The sequence below is a fragment of the Rhipicephalus microplus genome, chromosome 2 (assembly GCF_043290135.1).
Source record: "Rhipicephalus microplus isolate Deutch F79 chromosome 2, USDA_Rmic, whole genome shotgun sequence".
NCBI classification, from domain to species: Eukaryota; Metazoa; Arthropoda; class Arachnida; order Ixodida; family Ixodidae; genus Rhipicephalus; species Rhipicephalus microplus.
The window spans coordinates 299351574-299369104 of record NC_134701.1 but is presented as its reverse complement, the minus strand read 5'-3'; the positions used below and the strand labels follow the sequence as shown (position 1 = coordinate 299369104).

General features: G+C 46.7%; 1 protein-coding gene across 7 annotated transcripts in view; it reads left to right on the top strand.

The window, feature by feature from the left end:
- Positions 1 to 17531, top strand: part of LOC119178697 (fat-like cadherin-related tumor suppressor homolog) — an 812220-nt gene that overhangs the window by 127448 nt on the left and 667241 nt on the right. For all 7 annotated transcript variants that reach the window (XR_012888480.1, XM_075882464.1, XM_075882456.1 and 4 more), the window contains exon 10: positions 10766 to 11091. Coding sequence is in view for 6 of the 7 variants with exons in the window: in XM_075882464.1 (XP_075738579.1) it covers positions 10766 to 11091 (326 nt within the window). In the remaining variant the exon portion in view is untranslated. The remainder of the gene's footprint in view (positions 1 to 10765; positions 11092 to 17531) is intronic.

The following is a 17531-nucleotide window of genomic DNA, read 5'->3' as shown; positions in this document are numbered from 1 at the left end:
GCCGGGTGGCAGGGAGGCCACAGGGCACATGGAGGCAGCTAGTATTGCTGTCGCTGTGGAGCACTTGGCAAAAGCTGGTAGTGTTGTGAGCATGCTGAATTCATATCTGCTTGGATTCTGAAGGCATGCTGCTGAGGTATATCCCATCTGACGATGACACAAGTGATTCATTCAAAGTCGTGATACCTCGCACGTTGAGGGGAGCACTTCTTCGCTACTTTCATGACTCGTGCATTGTTGGGCATGTGAGCGGCTCTAAGACTTATGGGCAGTTGTGTCACCTTGCTACCTGGCCAGGCATGAAGTAGGATGTGATTCTCTAAGCTCGTTCGTGCTGCATGTGCCGAAATGTCAATCCCGAGATGGGCAGTCGCAAGGCCTCATGCAGCCGATTGACAGCAAAACTCCCCGGCAAACCGTGGCATGTGACCTAATGGGACCGTACCCCACTACTCCTAGCAGAAATAGGTTCTTGCTGGTGATCACGGATCACTTCCCTGAGTGGATGGAACTTTTCCCTCTGAAGAAGCTGACAGCTCGAGTGATCTTGGAGAAGTTCACTGAGGTTTTCACCAGGTTTGGGTTGCCTGAGCAGTTGATTACAGAGAACACGTCTTACTTCACTGTGAAGGTGTTTGTTGACACGTGCGCTGTGTTGGGCATTAAGCGCAAGAAAACGACCACCTACCATGCTCACTGGAATCCTACGGAGCGAGTCATTTGCAACACAACATCAAGCACATGCTTGTTGCATTCTTTGAAAGACATAGGGACTGGGATACCTACCTTCCAGATATCAGTTTTGCATTGCGATCGACCGTGAACCGATCGATTGGGTGTGCACCTTCTTCTCTGAACCTGGGGAGAGAACTGCTGAATTCGATGGAGAACGTCCTCGCGGATCGCATTGGAGTGCCAGTGCTTTTCACGCGACGCAGCTGCTTGAGAAGCTAGCGAAAGCTTTACATAAAGCACGACATAATATCAGCACTGCTAATGCAAAGCAGAAGGGGCAGTATGACTGCATGAATCAGAACGTACACTACGAAGTGGGCGATGTGGTGCTGCGGCGCCTTAATGTTCTCGGTGATACTAGCAAACAGTTTTTTGCTCGGCAGGCGCCGAAATGGTCCAGGCTGTACCTAGTGCAAGAGGAAGTTTCTTCGCTCGTTGTGTTGGCTCGCAAAGATCAAAGGCAAACCGAGCGGCGGACTGGTTTACGTATAGCACTTGAAGCACTACGTGTCATGGGAGGAGGACGAGGACTACGGCCAGTCTCCCTCTAGGCTGCAGGTGGTGGGTGATAATGCTCGACACCAAGTGAAGAGTCCATAGCTATGTTACTTCCTTCCTAACTGGCGAAGACAACTCTGCATAGCAGGCCGTGTTTTATATGTTCAACGCGAGGTGCAAGGGTTCACGCACAACATACTGTGTGAGTGTTAACCTTTTCTGTTTTGAATGACCGAGCAGATGGATAGCCGAAAGGAAAAAAGGTTCCACCGAGATCGCTAAGAGAGGAGAGCGCTCTTCTCGTCGAATCACCTCCAACACCCTCCATAATGTCATCACGGCTCCACCCTACCAAGCAACACCACTTCCACACTACCTTGTTGCCCTCATCACCGGGCCTTTATGCAACAGGCGCCAGGGCGACCAGCCCAGCAAGGAGAGCCAGCTGTCTCGGATCCCTAGCACAAGGATGAGCCTACCTAGCCGGTGCATAGTTGTCTGGGCACCCTGTGGCCTCTGCTATTTCGAGGCCATGGTGCGGGACGCCGAAGATGAGACTCCCGAGACCCGGTGCAGCATTCCAGACCATGCTAGAGAAGGCGGCCTGCAGCCAGTGCTGAACGAGACACATCACCAACTGGCTACTCTCATTCGCCACCAACGACCTGAGTGGCGGGGATCAATGGGGCGTGGTCCGGACCAGAGTGCTCCTGGTGCCGGATCCATGGTGCCAGTAATGGCGGTGAAAGCGGCAAAAGCGGCAGCAGTGGCATTAAGGGCGGCGGAGGTGACAGCGGCGGCGATGACTGGCTACGATGCAAGTGAGCACGGCAGTGGCAATAACTACATCCGATGCAGCGGCAACATGTGGGGGCACTGGCGGCACCCACGGCAGAAGGCCAACCGTAGGAGGGCAAGGATTGATACCCACCGTCCTAGCCTTCCTCAATGATGAATAACAAGTTATTTTCCTGTTTCAGTCTTTGTCGTTCGGGGGCCTTCTTAAGGCAATGATGATGTGGGAGAGCACATGCGCCCAGCCACCCTTTGCCTTTCTACGGCAGTGCAGCAGCCCACTTATGAGGACATGTCTGTCCCTTGAAGAAACGAGACAATGAAGCCTCTTGTGCAAGGATGGGGCACCCCAGGGCCATCGCATGCTATTCCCCTTTTTTTGCTCACGGAACGTGTTTCTTCTCCCTCAGTGAAGAAACGAACCCTCATCAGTGAGGGGGAAACTGGACGGTGTATAAAATGAGTGTGCCGACAGCCGAACGCTGTCTCTGGCTCTGGCGACCAAGCAGGAAGGACAGACCCGGAACTCCAGAGGGCCCGGACGAATTCGTGAGCATACAGCTACACGCGAATTTCAACGCCATGCTTCAGAGCCGCCGTTGTGAACGATCGCACGAAAAGAAACAGGCTAACTTACAACAGTGACATACGAAGGGTGCGCGTACGCCAGGTAAATGCACTGTGCGTAATATTTCTTCCTACAAGCCAAACGTCGCAGAGACTGCGGTTGTAAATATGGGACTGATTTCAATATGGGCCCTGAAACAAACCACACGAGATCATTTACGCCGTCAAGAACGCTGTGAGCCTCTTAGAACTTTCTCGTAGAGACAAAGTTCATACGCGTGCTGTGCCTGTGCCCTCTTCACTTCGTCATATGCAGCCTTCCCCTCTGACCTCAGCAGAACTTCAGGCAGTGAAGTCTCTACGCAATAATAAAGACATTGTAATGCCTGCGGACAAGGGCAATGCTACTGTCTTGCTCGGCATGAATGACTACGTGAACAATGTTAACGCCTTGCTCAAGGATGACAGCACGTAGCTTCCACTAGATAGGAACCCAACAGCAAAACTTCAAAGGAACCTCCAAAGCTGCTAGCAGACGTCAATCGCTTCGTGCCGCCTCAACACAAGTCATTATATTACTCACTTTTTTGTAACAATGAATAAGCACCAGCTTAGTATGGATTGCCTAAGATTCACAAGACAGGTGTCTCGAACCGCCCTATTCTCGATTATACAAGGCCGCCTCTGAACAAGCTTTCAGCTTACCTACACAGGGCACTCCCGCTGCTCATTAGAAAAAGTGAAACGCGCTTAAGGAATTCCGGGGATTTCATTGATAATGTATGCTACATGGTACTAGATGATAATAGCGTTTAGGATCTTTTGATGTACGGTCGCTTTTTACAAGTGTACCTGTTGGTCTGGCAATAGACCTGTGCAAAGCAGCCCTTGAGTCCGACCAATCATTGTCAGACAGAACGCCCATTTATGTTCTTGATCTGTTAAGGTTGCTGCTGTTCTGCTTAGAGAACACCTACCTTATATTCAGGAGCAAATACTACAAGCAGGTGCATGGTACTGCCATGGGCTCTTCTGTGTCGGTGACTGTCGTAAACCTTACTATGGAGGCTGTTGATAACCGGGCTCTCACTTCATTTGCTTCCCCACCCAAGACTTTCCTTCGGTATGTGGATGATTGTTTCTGTGTTTTGCAACGGGATGTCCTGCCACTATTTTTGGAACGGCTCAATTCTGTGGAGGCCGTCATACAGTTTACCGTGGAAAAAGAATCAAATGGCTGCCTTCCGTCGCCTGACGTCCTCATGAAACAAGGCGGTAGGTGCCCTACTTTCGTCTACAGAAAAGATACACACACCGTTCGTTTTCTGAGCTTCAATTCTGTTTACTCACCCAGCCATAAACGTTCTGTTGTATCTACAGTCGTAAAACGCACTTGGAAGATTTGTTCTAAAGAAGAAGATGCTGTAGAAGATGTAGAGAACGTTCAACGGGAGCTCGCTGCTTGCGGATATCCGCCTTCCTTCATGAACTCGGTGCAGCGACAACTACAGTGCCCCGCTCAATCGCACACCATTACAAGAAAACATGCATCAGTGCCTTACGTCCCTAACTTCAGTAAAACCCTCGCTCGGGCTTTGCGCGGCTATGACGTCCAAGTAGTTCACGTTCCGACACGAAGGCTCAGAGGCCGTCCCAGAAATGTCAAGGATAAGTTAGACAGACATGAATTTCCCAGTGTAGTATATAAAATTTCTTGCAAAGACTGTGAATATGGATACATTGGCGACACACGCAATTACAAAAGAAGGCTCCGGGAACATAATAATGATGTCAAGAACAAGAATGTGGCTTCTAATACTCTTGCAGAACATGTTGCGACTACTGGGCACACTATTGACTGGGATAAATCCTGCATCATTGCCACGGAAAGAAAGTTGTTACCTCGATTGCACATGGAATCTCTGGCCATCCAAACTACTGCGCATACGTTGAACAGGAATATTGGGCACTCTCCCCTGTGTACGCACGATGTCTGCAACACGGGATGAAACGTGCATAAGAAGAGCACACTTTGGTATTTGCGATCACTGTGAACAAGGCTCCCGGGTGAGGAGCCGAAACGTCTTATTATTTCTTTCGTGTGTATTTCACCTTGGTCGGCGTTTTTGTTACTTTGCTCTATGTTTGTCCTCGACCAGACGGGATTTCGTCGGACTCTTGACTAGGCAATTAGAATGTGCCTCACGTGACGAGACAGGGGCCTGGAGGCACAACAGGCACCCAGTTTTTCTTAACGATTCACAGAAATAATGCTCACACTGCAAAACACTGGCCAACACATTTCATATTCACAAGAAACGAAAAAAAAAAAGCTAAAGAAAATTGGCCTCAGATCTGCATGTTTGGCTGCAAATGTCGTCGAAAGATGGTAGTCTTGCATCTGGAGAGAGTGAAGAAAACGTTTATTTGATGTTATGCGCAAAAAAATCGGTGAATGGTATTCTGGAGACGCTGCGTTGAGTGCCTCAATGCGCGTAGCGAAGGCAGACAAGCTTATCGAGGCACGTGAGACATGAGCGCTATCTGGCAGTCATCTTGAAAAACGAAAGGATGGCCTCTGATGTAGCAAGTGCGCCGCGTGCGCGCCCATCTCGGAGTCGATAAGGTGTAAAATGCAAAGCGGCCGGTAGGTGCCACCAGCGTTTCATCTTAGCAAACCACTGGAAACACTTGCCGTTTTTTGCATAGCGTTACATTGTCCGTGCAGCGTGATAAACGCTACGGTCCTTACTTATGGTCATTACTACGATCATTACTTATGTATGCCTTCTTTAGTATATAAAGACACACCACAGAATATCGACGTGTTGTTATTGTGCCTCAGATATGCACAATAGTTGCTTTAATTGACAATCAAAAAGGTATGATCACTGAAACTTGAGCAATATTGTTGGGCACTGCAGATTGGGTTGGATTTTGTCGTTTCGGGTATTGTTTCGGTGCACAAGCAGACAAACAGACAGACAGACAAAAATTTTTGTGTCTAAGTACCCAAGAAAGACTATTGTCTTTAAAAGTGAGGACATTTGTTAGGTTGTGTGTTAGCCGCCCCAGTGTGCCATACAGGTTGATATAAGAGGTAGTTAGGAAGCAACATGCTGTGTTGTATCACACGAAAAGAAGACTTGAATAAAACATTGAAAGCTTCGTGTGAAGTGAGCATGGAGAAAATTAAATCCTTTGCAGACAAGCAAGTTTTAGAACTTACTAAAGAAGCTGGCTTTGCCCGAGAACCACTGTATACATTTGGCAGAGTGTTTTGTAGCCGCAAAGGTCGCGGCAAAACAGGGAAGATGGTACACAAATGACTGGCTTCTCCTCTGCCTGCTTTTAAATGTACGCACGCCATCTGGCTACAGATTTCTCAGAGAACACAATATCCTGCCATTGCCCTGCATGAATACGATCAGAAAATACATTTTCTGCATAAGAAGGAAGTGTGGCTTCGACAAAGATGTTTTCGTTGCTGTGAAAGACAAACTGTAGCCGAAATCCAACTTCCAAGAGCATGGAATGCTCCTTTTCGACGAGATGCAGGTCTGCGAACGAAAGTGTGTCAATTCGAAGACACCTATGCCGGCTTAGTGTACCATGGTCAGGGAGTGAACCGTGCTATAAAGGTAGTGCGATTTGCCTGGCCAATTACGTCTTGTCTTCATGTTTATTCCGTTTGGGGAGAGCTACACTCAATCCATCAGTGTTTTTGCTTCACGAGGTTCAACGAAGAGAACAGTGCTAACCCAGTGGGTGCTGCAGGCCATCATACTTCTAGACAAGACAGGTGCGCTCGTCGATGGAATTGTTTGGGATCGAGCAAGCAGAAACAGGAGGATGTGGACCCAACTCGGCATAAATGGGTGACACAGTTCAAGGAAAAACTAATTTGAACACCTAAACAACAACGCAAGGAAGGTGTATGTCTTCTATGGCGTACCAAGCCTCATGAAGTGCGTTTGTAACAGCCTCCTGAAACAGCACCCTCTGAAAGTGAACGGTAAGTGGGTACAGTGGTCTCGTTAAACTGCTATCTACAGAGTGGATTTCAAGATTGCAGAAAGCTTGAAGGTTTGCCTTAAAGTAACACATCATCATATACAGTAGAAGCTCGTGTATATGTTTAAAAAAAAAATGTGGAAAATTAATGTACGATCCGAATCCAGCAAAAAATGAGGCTGACAAGTCCATACAGAGGTGTAAGAGCAAAAAACATTTTTTTTTTCTAAAAAAACAAACATTGTATGTATTTTTCTGCTGTTGTCTCTCATCTTTGGACAACAAAAGCTTCTTTTTTCTACGTTGCAGACTATTGTCTGCATTTTCATTGTTTTTGCTGCAAAAGAACCTTTGTAAATATTCTATTCGATCAAGGGCTTTGCCGAAGTTAGTTGGTCGGTGCATGCTTATGTTCTCGCCGCTGTGTTCCCGTGCTTCGTCTCCCACCTCCTTTGCTACGCCGCCCCCCACCACCTCCACGAAAATCTCGGTGACACTTTGCCGCTTGCGAGTCGGGATGTTATCGTCTATCGAGATGAACTCAGCAAAGGGTGCGTTGGCGCCGGTGGAGAGAAACTCCTCATCGATGTTGTCATCAATGTCAGATGCGCACGTCACAGGGTCGTCTTTCCTGCGCTTTGTGTCCACTGATGCAAACCGCTGCTGAAAACCCCACTTCCTGAAAGAAAAGCTCCTTAAGCATGCTGCCATCAAAGTTTACTCCAAGGGCCCGTGATTGCTTAAACCTTGAGTAACTGTATACGCTACCTTGAGGCAGTAGAGTAGTGTATTTATTTTATAACGCCGCTAGCAATCATGCACTGCGAGGAAGCTGGTGCGCAGGCCGCACTGCCGAAAGCCATTGCCGTGTACTTGGAATCTATCCAGTAACCGTCGTGTGCTCTGTAGCTCGTTAGCTAAATAAAGGTGCATTTATTTGCTTTAGATTCATGTCCTTAAGCTTCGACAGAAAAGTATTTGCATGGATTCGGCACCATTTTTGAAAAACATACTGAAATAATCAATGTTGTGGGCTTAGACGGGTGCTCCTTGAATCTCAGAGGACCTATTGGGACCAAGCCCGTGCCCCCTCCCCACTTTCCAAACGAAAATTTTCCATGGTATAGGCACACAAAATAATGGTGTACCACCTCTGTCTGCCTGGGCCCAACTCTAATCAAGATGGTGCCCCGATCCAGAAAAAAAAAAAAATCTGCCAACGCCTTTGTCGTCTGGGACTTGAGCTCACAGGTTTACTTCCTTGCTTATAGATTACATCTGTAGAATGAGCCCATAGCCACTGTCACTTTCTCTCAATGTTGTTTTGATCTACAGGCGAAAACGTGGCCAGCTTCGAGAACTGATTCATCTTCTAAGAGCTGCCGTAAAACATGATGCAGCTTATGAATGAACCTGTAAAAAAAAAGGGGGGGGGGGAAGAAAACTGGACAAGAAAGGAAAACTGGCAATTTTACTAAAACACGAAATTGCCGTTTAGATAACGGTATGCAAGACCTCGCAGCATACATATTCAAGGGTGCAAAATGATACAGCTGGCTATGATACAGTAACAGCAACAAACTATTCATATACACCATTTACCGCTCACGGTACACAGATCTCGGAAGCGTATTTTTAATCGTCGACACTTTTACACTTTCTTCCATATTGAAAGCTGCCCATGACACGAGCAAAAAAAAAGTGGCCCACTTTTTGTACCACTCATAATGTAGAAGAGAGAGAGAGGAAGAAAAAAAAAAAAGATGGGGCACACTATTAGTTAAACCCCACTGCATGGCAGGAGATGCAGAGGGGTCATTCCTTGTGCAGCACTTTAAAAGAAAAATCAAATAGCATTGTGGACTTTTTCCGTGCGTTCCTCAAATACAAACCCATACTAATCACGATGGTTGTTGCTTCACTCTGTGGCAATTAAGGCTAGCCTGTCATTATTACGCGGGCCTTGCCGCTGTAGTTTAGTGGCTAAGGTACTCAGCTGCTGACCCGCAGGTTGCGGGATCAAATCTTGGCTGCGGCGCCTGCATTTCCGATGCGCGTTCAAGAACTCCAGTGGTCTGAATTTCCGGAGCCCTCCACTACAGAGTCTCTCATAATCATATGGTGGTTTTGGGACATTAAACCCCACATATCATCATCACCATTGCGCGGGCTTTGTTGCCTATATCTGCCGTTCTCATGTTCTAACATGACTTCTCCGTGGTCTGACAGTGCTGGGAGAGCCGCAGTGATGTTGACTTTTCTCACCTAGCACTGGATCGTACCGGAGTCTTCGATCATGGTAGCGCCTCGCGAGACGATTTCGCGCGCAGCCTGGCAGGAGTAAGAGAGATACTTTCGGGACAGCAAACAGCAAGCACTCATTTTCTTTCTTGTCAGATGCCTCGGTTTGTTCTTGGAGCTCGCCAACGGTGCCCCGTCGCGGTGGTCTAGTGGCTAAGGTACTCGACTGCTGACCTGAAGGTCGCGGGATCGAATCCCGGCTGCGGCGGCTGCATTTCTGACAGAGGCGGAAATGTTGTAGGTCCGTGTGCTCAGATTTGGCTGCACGTTAAAGAACCCCAGGTGGTCGAAATTTCCGGAGCCCTCCACAATGATGTCTCTGATAATCATATGGTGTTTTGGGACGTTAAACCTAACATATCAATCCAGCTCGCCAACAGTGCCTTGCAACGATCTAAAACTATTTGGTAAAGCACTCTCCATATGCAGCGCGGACCCACATATGTGACACTAACTAAAAGCGTGGCACTGCCAACGTAAAAATGGTTCTCTTTTATTGTTTTTGGTTTGGAATGGGGGAGGACACATCCATCCGTGGCTGCAAGAACGGCGGCAGTGCTGCTGGTGGGCCGCAGGCCCACCTTCTCGCCTCGTGCACATTTGTGCGCAATGTTGAGTGCTTGCTCTTGCCTGGGAGTTGCCAGGGCCATGAGCACGTCGCCGCCTCGCGCTTCATTGGCGACGGGACACCCGAGGAAGATGCATGCTTGTACCAAAATGACAAAATCTGGGTCAAAATTTCTAGACTGTTTGTGGCCAAAATTTGTTATGTCAAGGATGCCTCCCGCTGTTGCTTTATTACACAGAAGTCACAAATACATGAACTTCTGTGGAGTAACAGGGGGAAATAGGAATATTTCGTTATATCGTGAAATTCATTATATGGAGGTTCGCTATAAGCAGGTTTAACTGTATATACTATTCAAATTCAATTGAAATTGTTCAAACCAAAGTAATGTTAAAAAAACTTCACTTTCAACCTAGAATTTACTATCCGCACAAACCTTCAAATGTCAGATAAGCCGTAAAGTAAGAGTGTGAAATTGGGCATGTGGATTGATATGTGAGGTTCAACATCCCAAAACCACCTGCATACCTATGGTCTGAAGGATAACATTATTGCTGCTTGACTGTCCGGGTAAAACAAGCATTAGTGGGAGCCATATGATTGAGTTGCTCTGTGCAAGAGGATCAGAGAAAAGAGAGACACTTAAAAAAAAGCACAAACAGAAAGTTAGTCTTGTTTTGGAAAAGAGCTGTAATGGGTAGCAGCACTAGTGTTGGGTAGCACCACCCAATTTTTAAGCTGGTGCTGAATGTGACCAATGAGCACCCTTCACTGGGTGTTTAGGATTGTGAAAGCACTAAAAGAGTCAGCAATCATGAAGGTGATGCTTTTAAATGTAAAGATGTGAGTCGCATATTATATCTTCTTATGCTTTAAAGGTTTCTCACTTTTTTAGGTTGCCTTAAGTGCATAATGTAGAGTAGTAAGGTAAAAATAAAAGCTTAGTTTTTGCAGCACCTGTAGTGCAGTTTATTGTGAATTGTAGGGTTCTGCATGCTGCCACCATGGTCAAGAAAGGGTGTACATTACAATGAGGGCACCCGATGAGCAGAAGCAAAGAGGTCAACTTGAAAAGTTATAGCAGATCCAGTGTCCTCATAATAGCAACGTGCTACCGTGCTACAAAATGAAGCTTTGCTCAGTGCTTATTGCATGTTGGATAATTAAATAATGAGGTTATATTTACATGGGCTCGAATGTTTTGATTCTTCTGAGCGAAGAACAGCATGCATCGAGGTAAATGTGACTGTATTGAAAAGGGCACAATGTTTCTTTGCTGCAATGCAGTGAGCAGGTCACAAGCAACTCCCACTTCATGCTTGACTCGGACACGGGTGTGCTGTCACTGGCCTTGCCCCTCGATCACGAGGCCTCCCAGCAGCACCTACTCACCATCGCAGTGCGGGATTCGGGTGGACCTGTCACACGGCGGGGCTTTGCTCGTGTTCGGGTGCTGGTGACAGACCACAATGACCACGCACCGGAGTTCCTTCAGGCGCGGTATGAAGTGCGCGTGTCAGAGACGGCGGCCCCAGGCACAGTACTACTGCAGCTTGGGGCCCTGGATCGGGACCGAGGACCCAATGCCCTACTGACTTTTTCTATAACCTCAGGTGAGTTGTGCTGGAAGTGTGGATTTCTGTGATCTCTTACGGATGATTTGCGCTGGCCTTCATGCCTGTTAGGTTTCCAAAGACGGTGCATGTTCAGGAAGTGATAAAAAATGCTTGAAGCATAGAGTGTCACTGGAGTCACCCTGCTCCGAGCATTTCTCGTTTTTGATAAGCTGATGCACAGGTTCCAAAGGACTCGACAGTGGCATTTTGATATTTCACTTTCAAGTTTGCAGTCAGACACGACCATTTGAGAAAGCTTGAGATACGTTTTGATGCACTCTTATTTGACCCCTTCAAAATATTTAAAGGGACACTAAATTGAAACAATGAATCGGTGTAGTCTGTCTGGGATCTGTGATAAGAGAGCCACGCTCTCAGAACACTCGGGACACAGCAGATAGGGTCGGGCAAACCAATATGTGTACATTTATTCACTTACTTTTACAAACAACGATGTCACCAGCTGAACCAATTACATCACTAGTGATCAACATGCTAAAACAACCTCCCAGTATGTAGAAATCTGTTAAAAAGAACCACTGTTTAAATAGAACAAGGGCTTCTAACAAGGTTGGTCTCATTCTCGCATTTTGCACTTATGGATGTTTCTCAGTAAATGGAACCTTAGTTGACAGAACCTATTTTTCTGGTCCCTTTAAGTTCCATTTAGTGAGAGTCTACCGGAGAATATTCCTAGTATGACATTGAAACAAAACTATATATCAACAAGTTACCACGAATGCTGCATTGCTGAGATTCGACTCAACTCGAGAAATCCACGATAAACAACCTGCAGTTGCTGTTCCCATCGATCCATTGCTGGAGATGTCTATCTACACCAGCCATAAAAGCCAAAAAATGTGCTTTTTTTGGCGCCGGCCCAACTTCTCTATTGCAGGAGCTGCTGGTGCCATTACTTCGCGCAAACAGTGCCGCAACTTGCGCTCGACGGCTGTTAAACCTAAATGCAGCCTATCCGTGTGACATGTGTGCACCACGAGTTAAGATTTAGGAAATGTGGTGGGGCTATCACAGGGTTGATAGCACCACCACAGAACTCCACACAGGTTTAGGCTTATTGAGTGACTTGACAACAATTGGCACCCACCTAGCAACCAGCATTCGGGCAGAAAAAGTGGCCATGAGGAGACATCAGCTCTATAATTTGGCCCAACTCACTCACTGCACACAGCAGCTTACCAAGTGATTGGTGTCCACCCTCCCTGATGGTGTTACGAAGCCCCGACATCAAGCCACAATTCAAGACAGCTTGAAGCTGGACTCCCTGAGCCAGAGATAGATGAAGCTAGTTACAGAAAACTCGGGTCACCTATGACGCTTTCATACTCGCTTCGGTTTGGCCTACGAATACACATGCTCTAAGCCTTGCTCGCCCCAGAACGCAGACCACGTGACTCGTATCAACAACTCAATGTCGATCTTAAAAAAAAATTACTTGCGGATAAAGAAAGTCAACGTGCCGACAAGTTTAAACAGACTACAGCAACTGATCCCACTTTCAAGAGAGCACGCTGCCGGCACCAGCACCGAACCTCCTCCTCTGCCCCACCAGGGCCAGGGGAGTAGGCAGACATTTGGGGGGGGGGGAAAGAAAGGGGGGCACTTTTTTGAAATAGTCATTTTTCGCTTTGTATGTGTGTATGACAAGCCATTGTTGCCGTCAGATATACTAGGTGACGAGGCGGCCTAAAAATGATGTCCACACACAATCGAGATCAGGAAAGGACTCTCAGACCATTTTTTCTTTTTCGCGGTTCCTAGAGCACGCTGATCTTCGTCATCTTTTTCGCGCAAAGGCTTGAGACACACACCGAGCGTAGTCTGCTCTCGCTCGTGACATTACAAGGGTTTTAAAGGCCAACTCCGACGATTTTTCGACCATGTCAGGGTAATGGTGCTTTTATGTTCCTTAGGCACTTTTGTCACTAGCCCGGTAGCTGAAATGCTCAGCAAATTTGAAAATAATTTTTAACAAGCAAGAAGGTGCAATACCAAAACCTAACCGAGTGTACTGTCCACGTATGGTGTACTAGTATTTGGTAAGAGCAGACGCCCCGACTGGATATACTTGTCCTGCGGGCACGGAATATGAAAACTGTGAAAGCCGGGACGAGTACGGACTTGGAGCAGAGGCGATCGTGCCGAGCCGAGCCAGCTGAACACTCCACAGGAAAGGAGGAAGATTTTGCGTGCCAAACACCGTTGTCGTCGCCTTGTAAACACTGTAAACGGACAGTAAACAGTTTAGCGGTCAAAGTTAGCGATGCCATTGGCTGCGTCATTTTCGTTGAGATGCCAAACATGACGTCACACAGGCAGTGTTGCCAATAATTCTGGCCAGTCAGATGATGCCTTTCAAGCCAATCTTTGAAATTCATTTGCAAACAATCAGCGCATCTCTCAAGCATGTAATTTGGCATAAATGACGTAAATGTGCATAGGAACATACCCAGATAATTTAATTCAGGTTTATTGACCGTATCCACACTACTAGGCACACACTACTCCAAAGCATGAGGTTGCTCTATGTGAGCAATGCGGCTCAAATAGTCACACATTTCCACATGCACAGCATCCTTGGGGAGCTTGTATAAGTGCTCATCATTGTGTTTCCCGAGTCAGTATGTGGCTGAGAGCTTTCTGGCTTTCTGCAGGTCACTTACTTTGGCACAGTAGCTTGATTTTCTTTTTTTCCTCAAGCTCTTGTAGTTCACAGTGACTGTAGAGTATGTCTAGTTGCAGTACGGCATCTCTACCCTACACAAAGAAAAACGGAATACGGCGAACCGTGTCTCGGTAGCAAAACATGTCATATGGGAGAACCTCGGCCCACTTTTCTCCTCGGTGGTAGCCATGGCAATCGTCTACTTGATTGCCTCGTTGACCCATTCGCACAAGGCCGTTTAGTGGGTCATATGCGGTTGTACAAGAGCTTTGTCCACAATCTTTTCTTGAAAATATACGATGCCCGGTCACGGGAAAGAACTTATATGCAGAAGTGGTTGGTCATTCACAATTACCGCACTTATGACTTGACCCGAGTTTTGCAGTTGATGGCCACCTGTTTCCACGAAACGCAGGGATTAAGGCCCAATGTTCAGTTGAGTTTTTATACAAGTGGAGCCGTAATCGAACTTTTGGCATCTGCTTAACTACTGGTGACTGCTCGCGGTCATGGCTGTCACCACTTGTTCATTTCCCCATTGTTTTTGACTTGAAGATCCGAATTCTTCTTGCCACTTCGAAAATTGGAAAGGTAGCGGTAGATGACATCGTGTGACAAAATGACCAATGCCGGGGCTGTTCAAACACAGTTTATGGACTCTCGAGATGTTTCCTTGGGATTTTTCAAGAACAGGTGTTGCTGATTGAGCTGTTCGCCACGACGGAAATGGCGTCCTCTTAGTATCTTCTTTTTTAGTCACTTTTCGCCCTGCTACTTGAGCGTCTGAGGAACCGCTCGAGTCCACGCTATCTGTGCGCGATCGATAGCGGCTAGGCTTCCGTGGTGAACGCTTCACCTTAATGCAGTGTTTAGCGGATGGTGTTCTCGCTCTGGGCTCTCACTTTTATTTGAAACCACAGTCTTAACGTTTTCATCAGAGTTCATGATTTGATCAAAGCGCAGAAAGGAGCTTATTATGTCGTTTAACTGCCCGAACATGTTGTCAAAAAATTTCTTTTGCACCTTAGGTGACACTGTAGCCATGATGAGTACGGGATAATTGCACCGTTTCATGAGGTCTAACTTTCATTAGGCGAAGTCGGTACAAGACTCTCCAGTACATTGCGTTGCTTTGAACATTTGCTGCTTAGACGCTACTTAGCAGTCCATGTCATAATGTCGGCTGAATGCTGCCTTCATCTCAGCCCAAGTGCTGATATCAGCAACTTTCGTGTGATGACGCATCAATGTAAAATATTTTGCTGGAAGCTTCGAGATAATAAACGGTACAGCGACTTCGTCAGGAACGCTGAAGGTCTTAAACCAGTAGACTACTTGGTGAAACCAGGCGTTTTTATCCTTCCCGAGATGCGGTAAGGAGATTGCTGCGAAACTTGAAAGTCGGTCACGAGCGTCTTCCTCGTTAGACATGCGCGAGGTATTATTGCTTCTGGCTTTGCTTTGTTGATTTTCTGAACTGCGTTTCAGATTCATTGACGCACTGCTCTCCTCTGAACTCATGCTTGTGTCGGTGTCAGCAGTTTGATGCTTTTTTACCTTCAAGGGCTCGATGCATTCTACGTGTGGAGCAAGTAGTTGCAAAAGAAGCCATGACTTGCCTTCGACTGCGTGTCAAGAGGTCGCTTTGATACGTCATCATCTTTAGCGGCGTCGTGGTTAGCATAATCAGTTTCAGTCCCTCTAATTCGTGCCATCGCTGATTCATTTCTGTGTTTAGGGCATCGGCTTCCAACACAGCTGACCTGTAGGCTTCCAGCCTGGTGGAGTTGTCTAGCTGCTCGAACACATCGACACAACACGGGGGCAATCGCTATCTTGGTTTCACGGAGTTAACGCTGTATTAAAGTCAGTGGTTGAGCTAAAGGAACGTGTGGAGAGCGACGTCCCACTTAGAAGATGTAAACGTCTACTTAGCTCATCCTGAGTCGTTGGGCGCCAAATGTGATGTGCCGTTGTGGCTGTCGGATATACTGGGTGCTGAGGCAGCCTAAGAATGACGCCCACACACATTCAAGAACAGAGAGGGACTCCCATGCCCTTTCTTTTTGTAGGCTCCGGGAGTGCGGGTGAGCTCAGCGTTGATCTTCGTCGTCTTCGCGCGAAGGGGTGAGACAAACACCGAGCGTCATCTGCTCTCGCTTGTGACTGTATGCAATGGCAGAAAAAAAAAATACCTGGGGGGGGGGGGGCACAAGTATAGTATGGCACCTTCTGGTTATGTCACTGCCTAGGCCTACTCTACCACATCTTAAAAAGAAAGTGAGAAACCGTGAAAACTGATGTCCCATGTTTCCACGCAGATGGTCCAGGCTGCATTTAGGTTTAACTGGCGAGCAAATGGTGGCATTGTGCTCGCGTGCATTTTATTATCATGATCATCATGGTTGATGTGGTATAAAGCCCCTTGATCTTGGGAAAGTACCGCCATTCACTTTACTCGCTGCCATACGCTCGACCTCCCCTCTCTCTCCTCGCTCCCCTTCGCATCCTCCCGGTCTCACATTTTCTGCACAATAACTGGTCTCCTTCGCAGTTGTCCTTAGAGATGCGTGGCTCTTGAACTCTGCTTGTCTTTTCTTTTTTGCTCGTGCCATTTTTTGCCGAGGCTTTGTGTAACAAATGCAGCACGCGCTTCGTTTTCTGTGCTTTATCCAGGCGCTAAGCTGTGTTGTTGTGCCTATGACTCCAACAACCACAGTGAGAATAGTTACGCATTTTTTTTTTATGATACGCCAAGGTAAACGCAGTGGCTTGCGCAAGCAGCAGTGGCTACACAATATTGGCCGAAAAAACTTCGTTCTGACAAAAAACAGTGTACTTTGCGAGATAAGGCACCTTTTTTATTGCTTGTATGAAAGCATCACTGAATGCTGCATTTGAAATATTGCTTTGGCCTGCCCGCCTACATACATGTTTTTTAGACGTGAAGCTCCTTACGCGGTGGGTCCTATGTTCCGTGTCGTCGTAGTCGTCATAGTAGCCAGTTGCATTTCATTGAATGTCAATAAAAACGGTGTGACAGCACATCTACGGAGTGAATGATGATGAGTGGGACGAAGCATCCATCAGTCCATGTGTGCATCCATCCATCCGTCCGCATGCTTCGCCCCACTCGTCTTCATTAACCTGGTGAATGTGCTGTGATTTTTTCTCAGCTATTCGAGCGTTGCTCCAAAGTGAAGTTGTCATCATTGTGCTGTATTCCTTTGTTAGAAACAAGAATAAAGTTGAATCGTTTAATGTTTTTGTAGAAAATTATGTCGGGGAATGTTGCCTTAAATGTACCTTGTTGCGTTTAGCCAGCCTCTGCTAGGAATACCCGCCGTAACATGATCGATCTTCCATATTTTCACAAAGTAATGCTTATAAATACAGTTATTTTCGCAGAACAGTGGATAAATGCAATTTACTGCCTCATGAGATTTTTTTCAGCTTACAATTTTGCTATGTAGCTAGAACGTTATCTACTTGGTAATTCGCGCGTTCAAATGTCATAAATTTTGTTGCTGTTTCGCAGACTGGTGACCTCTATTAGTGTATGAATACGTGCTTATTTATTTTTTTGCGTTAACGAATCATTTGATGTTTCTTATGCTCCTCCTGCCTGGACCAAAATGCTGGTCTGCAGTATGTCTAAATGAATAAATAAATAAATGAATTAATAAAAGAAATAAAGATATTCAGCTCCTACTTCTTCACCTCGCACGCACCTCGGCAATTGTGGAAAATG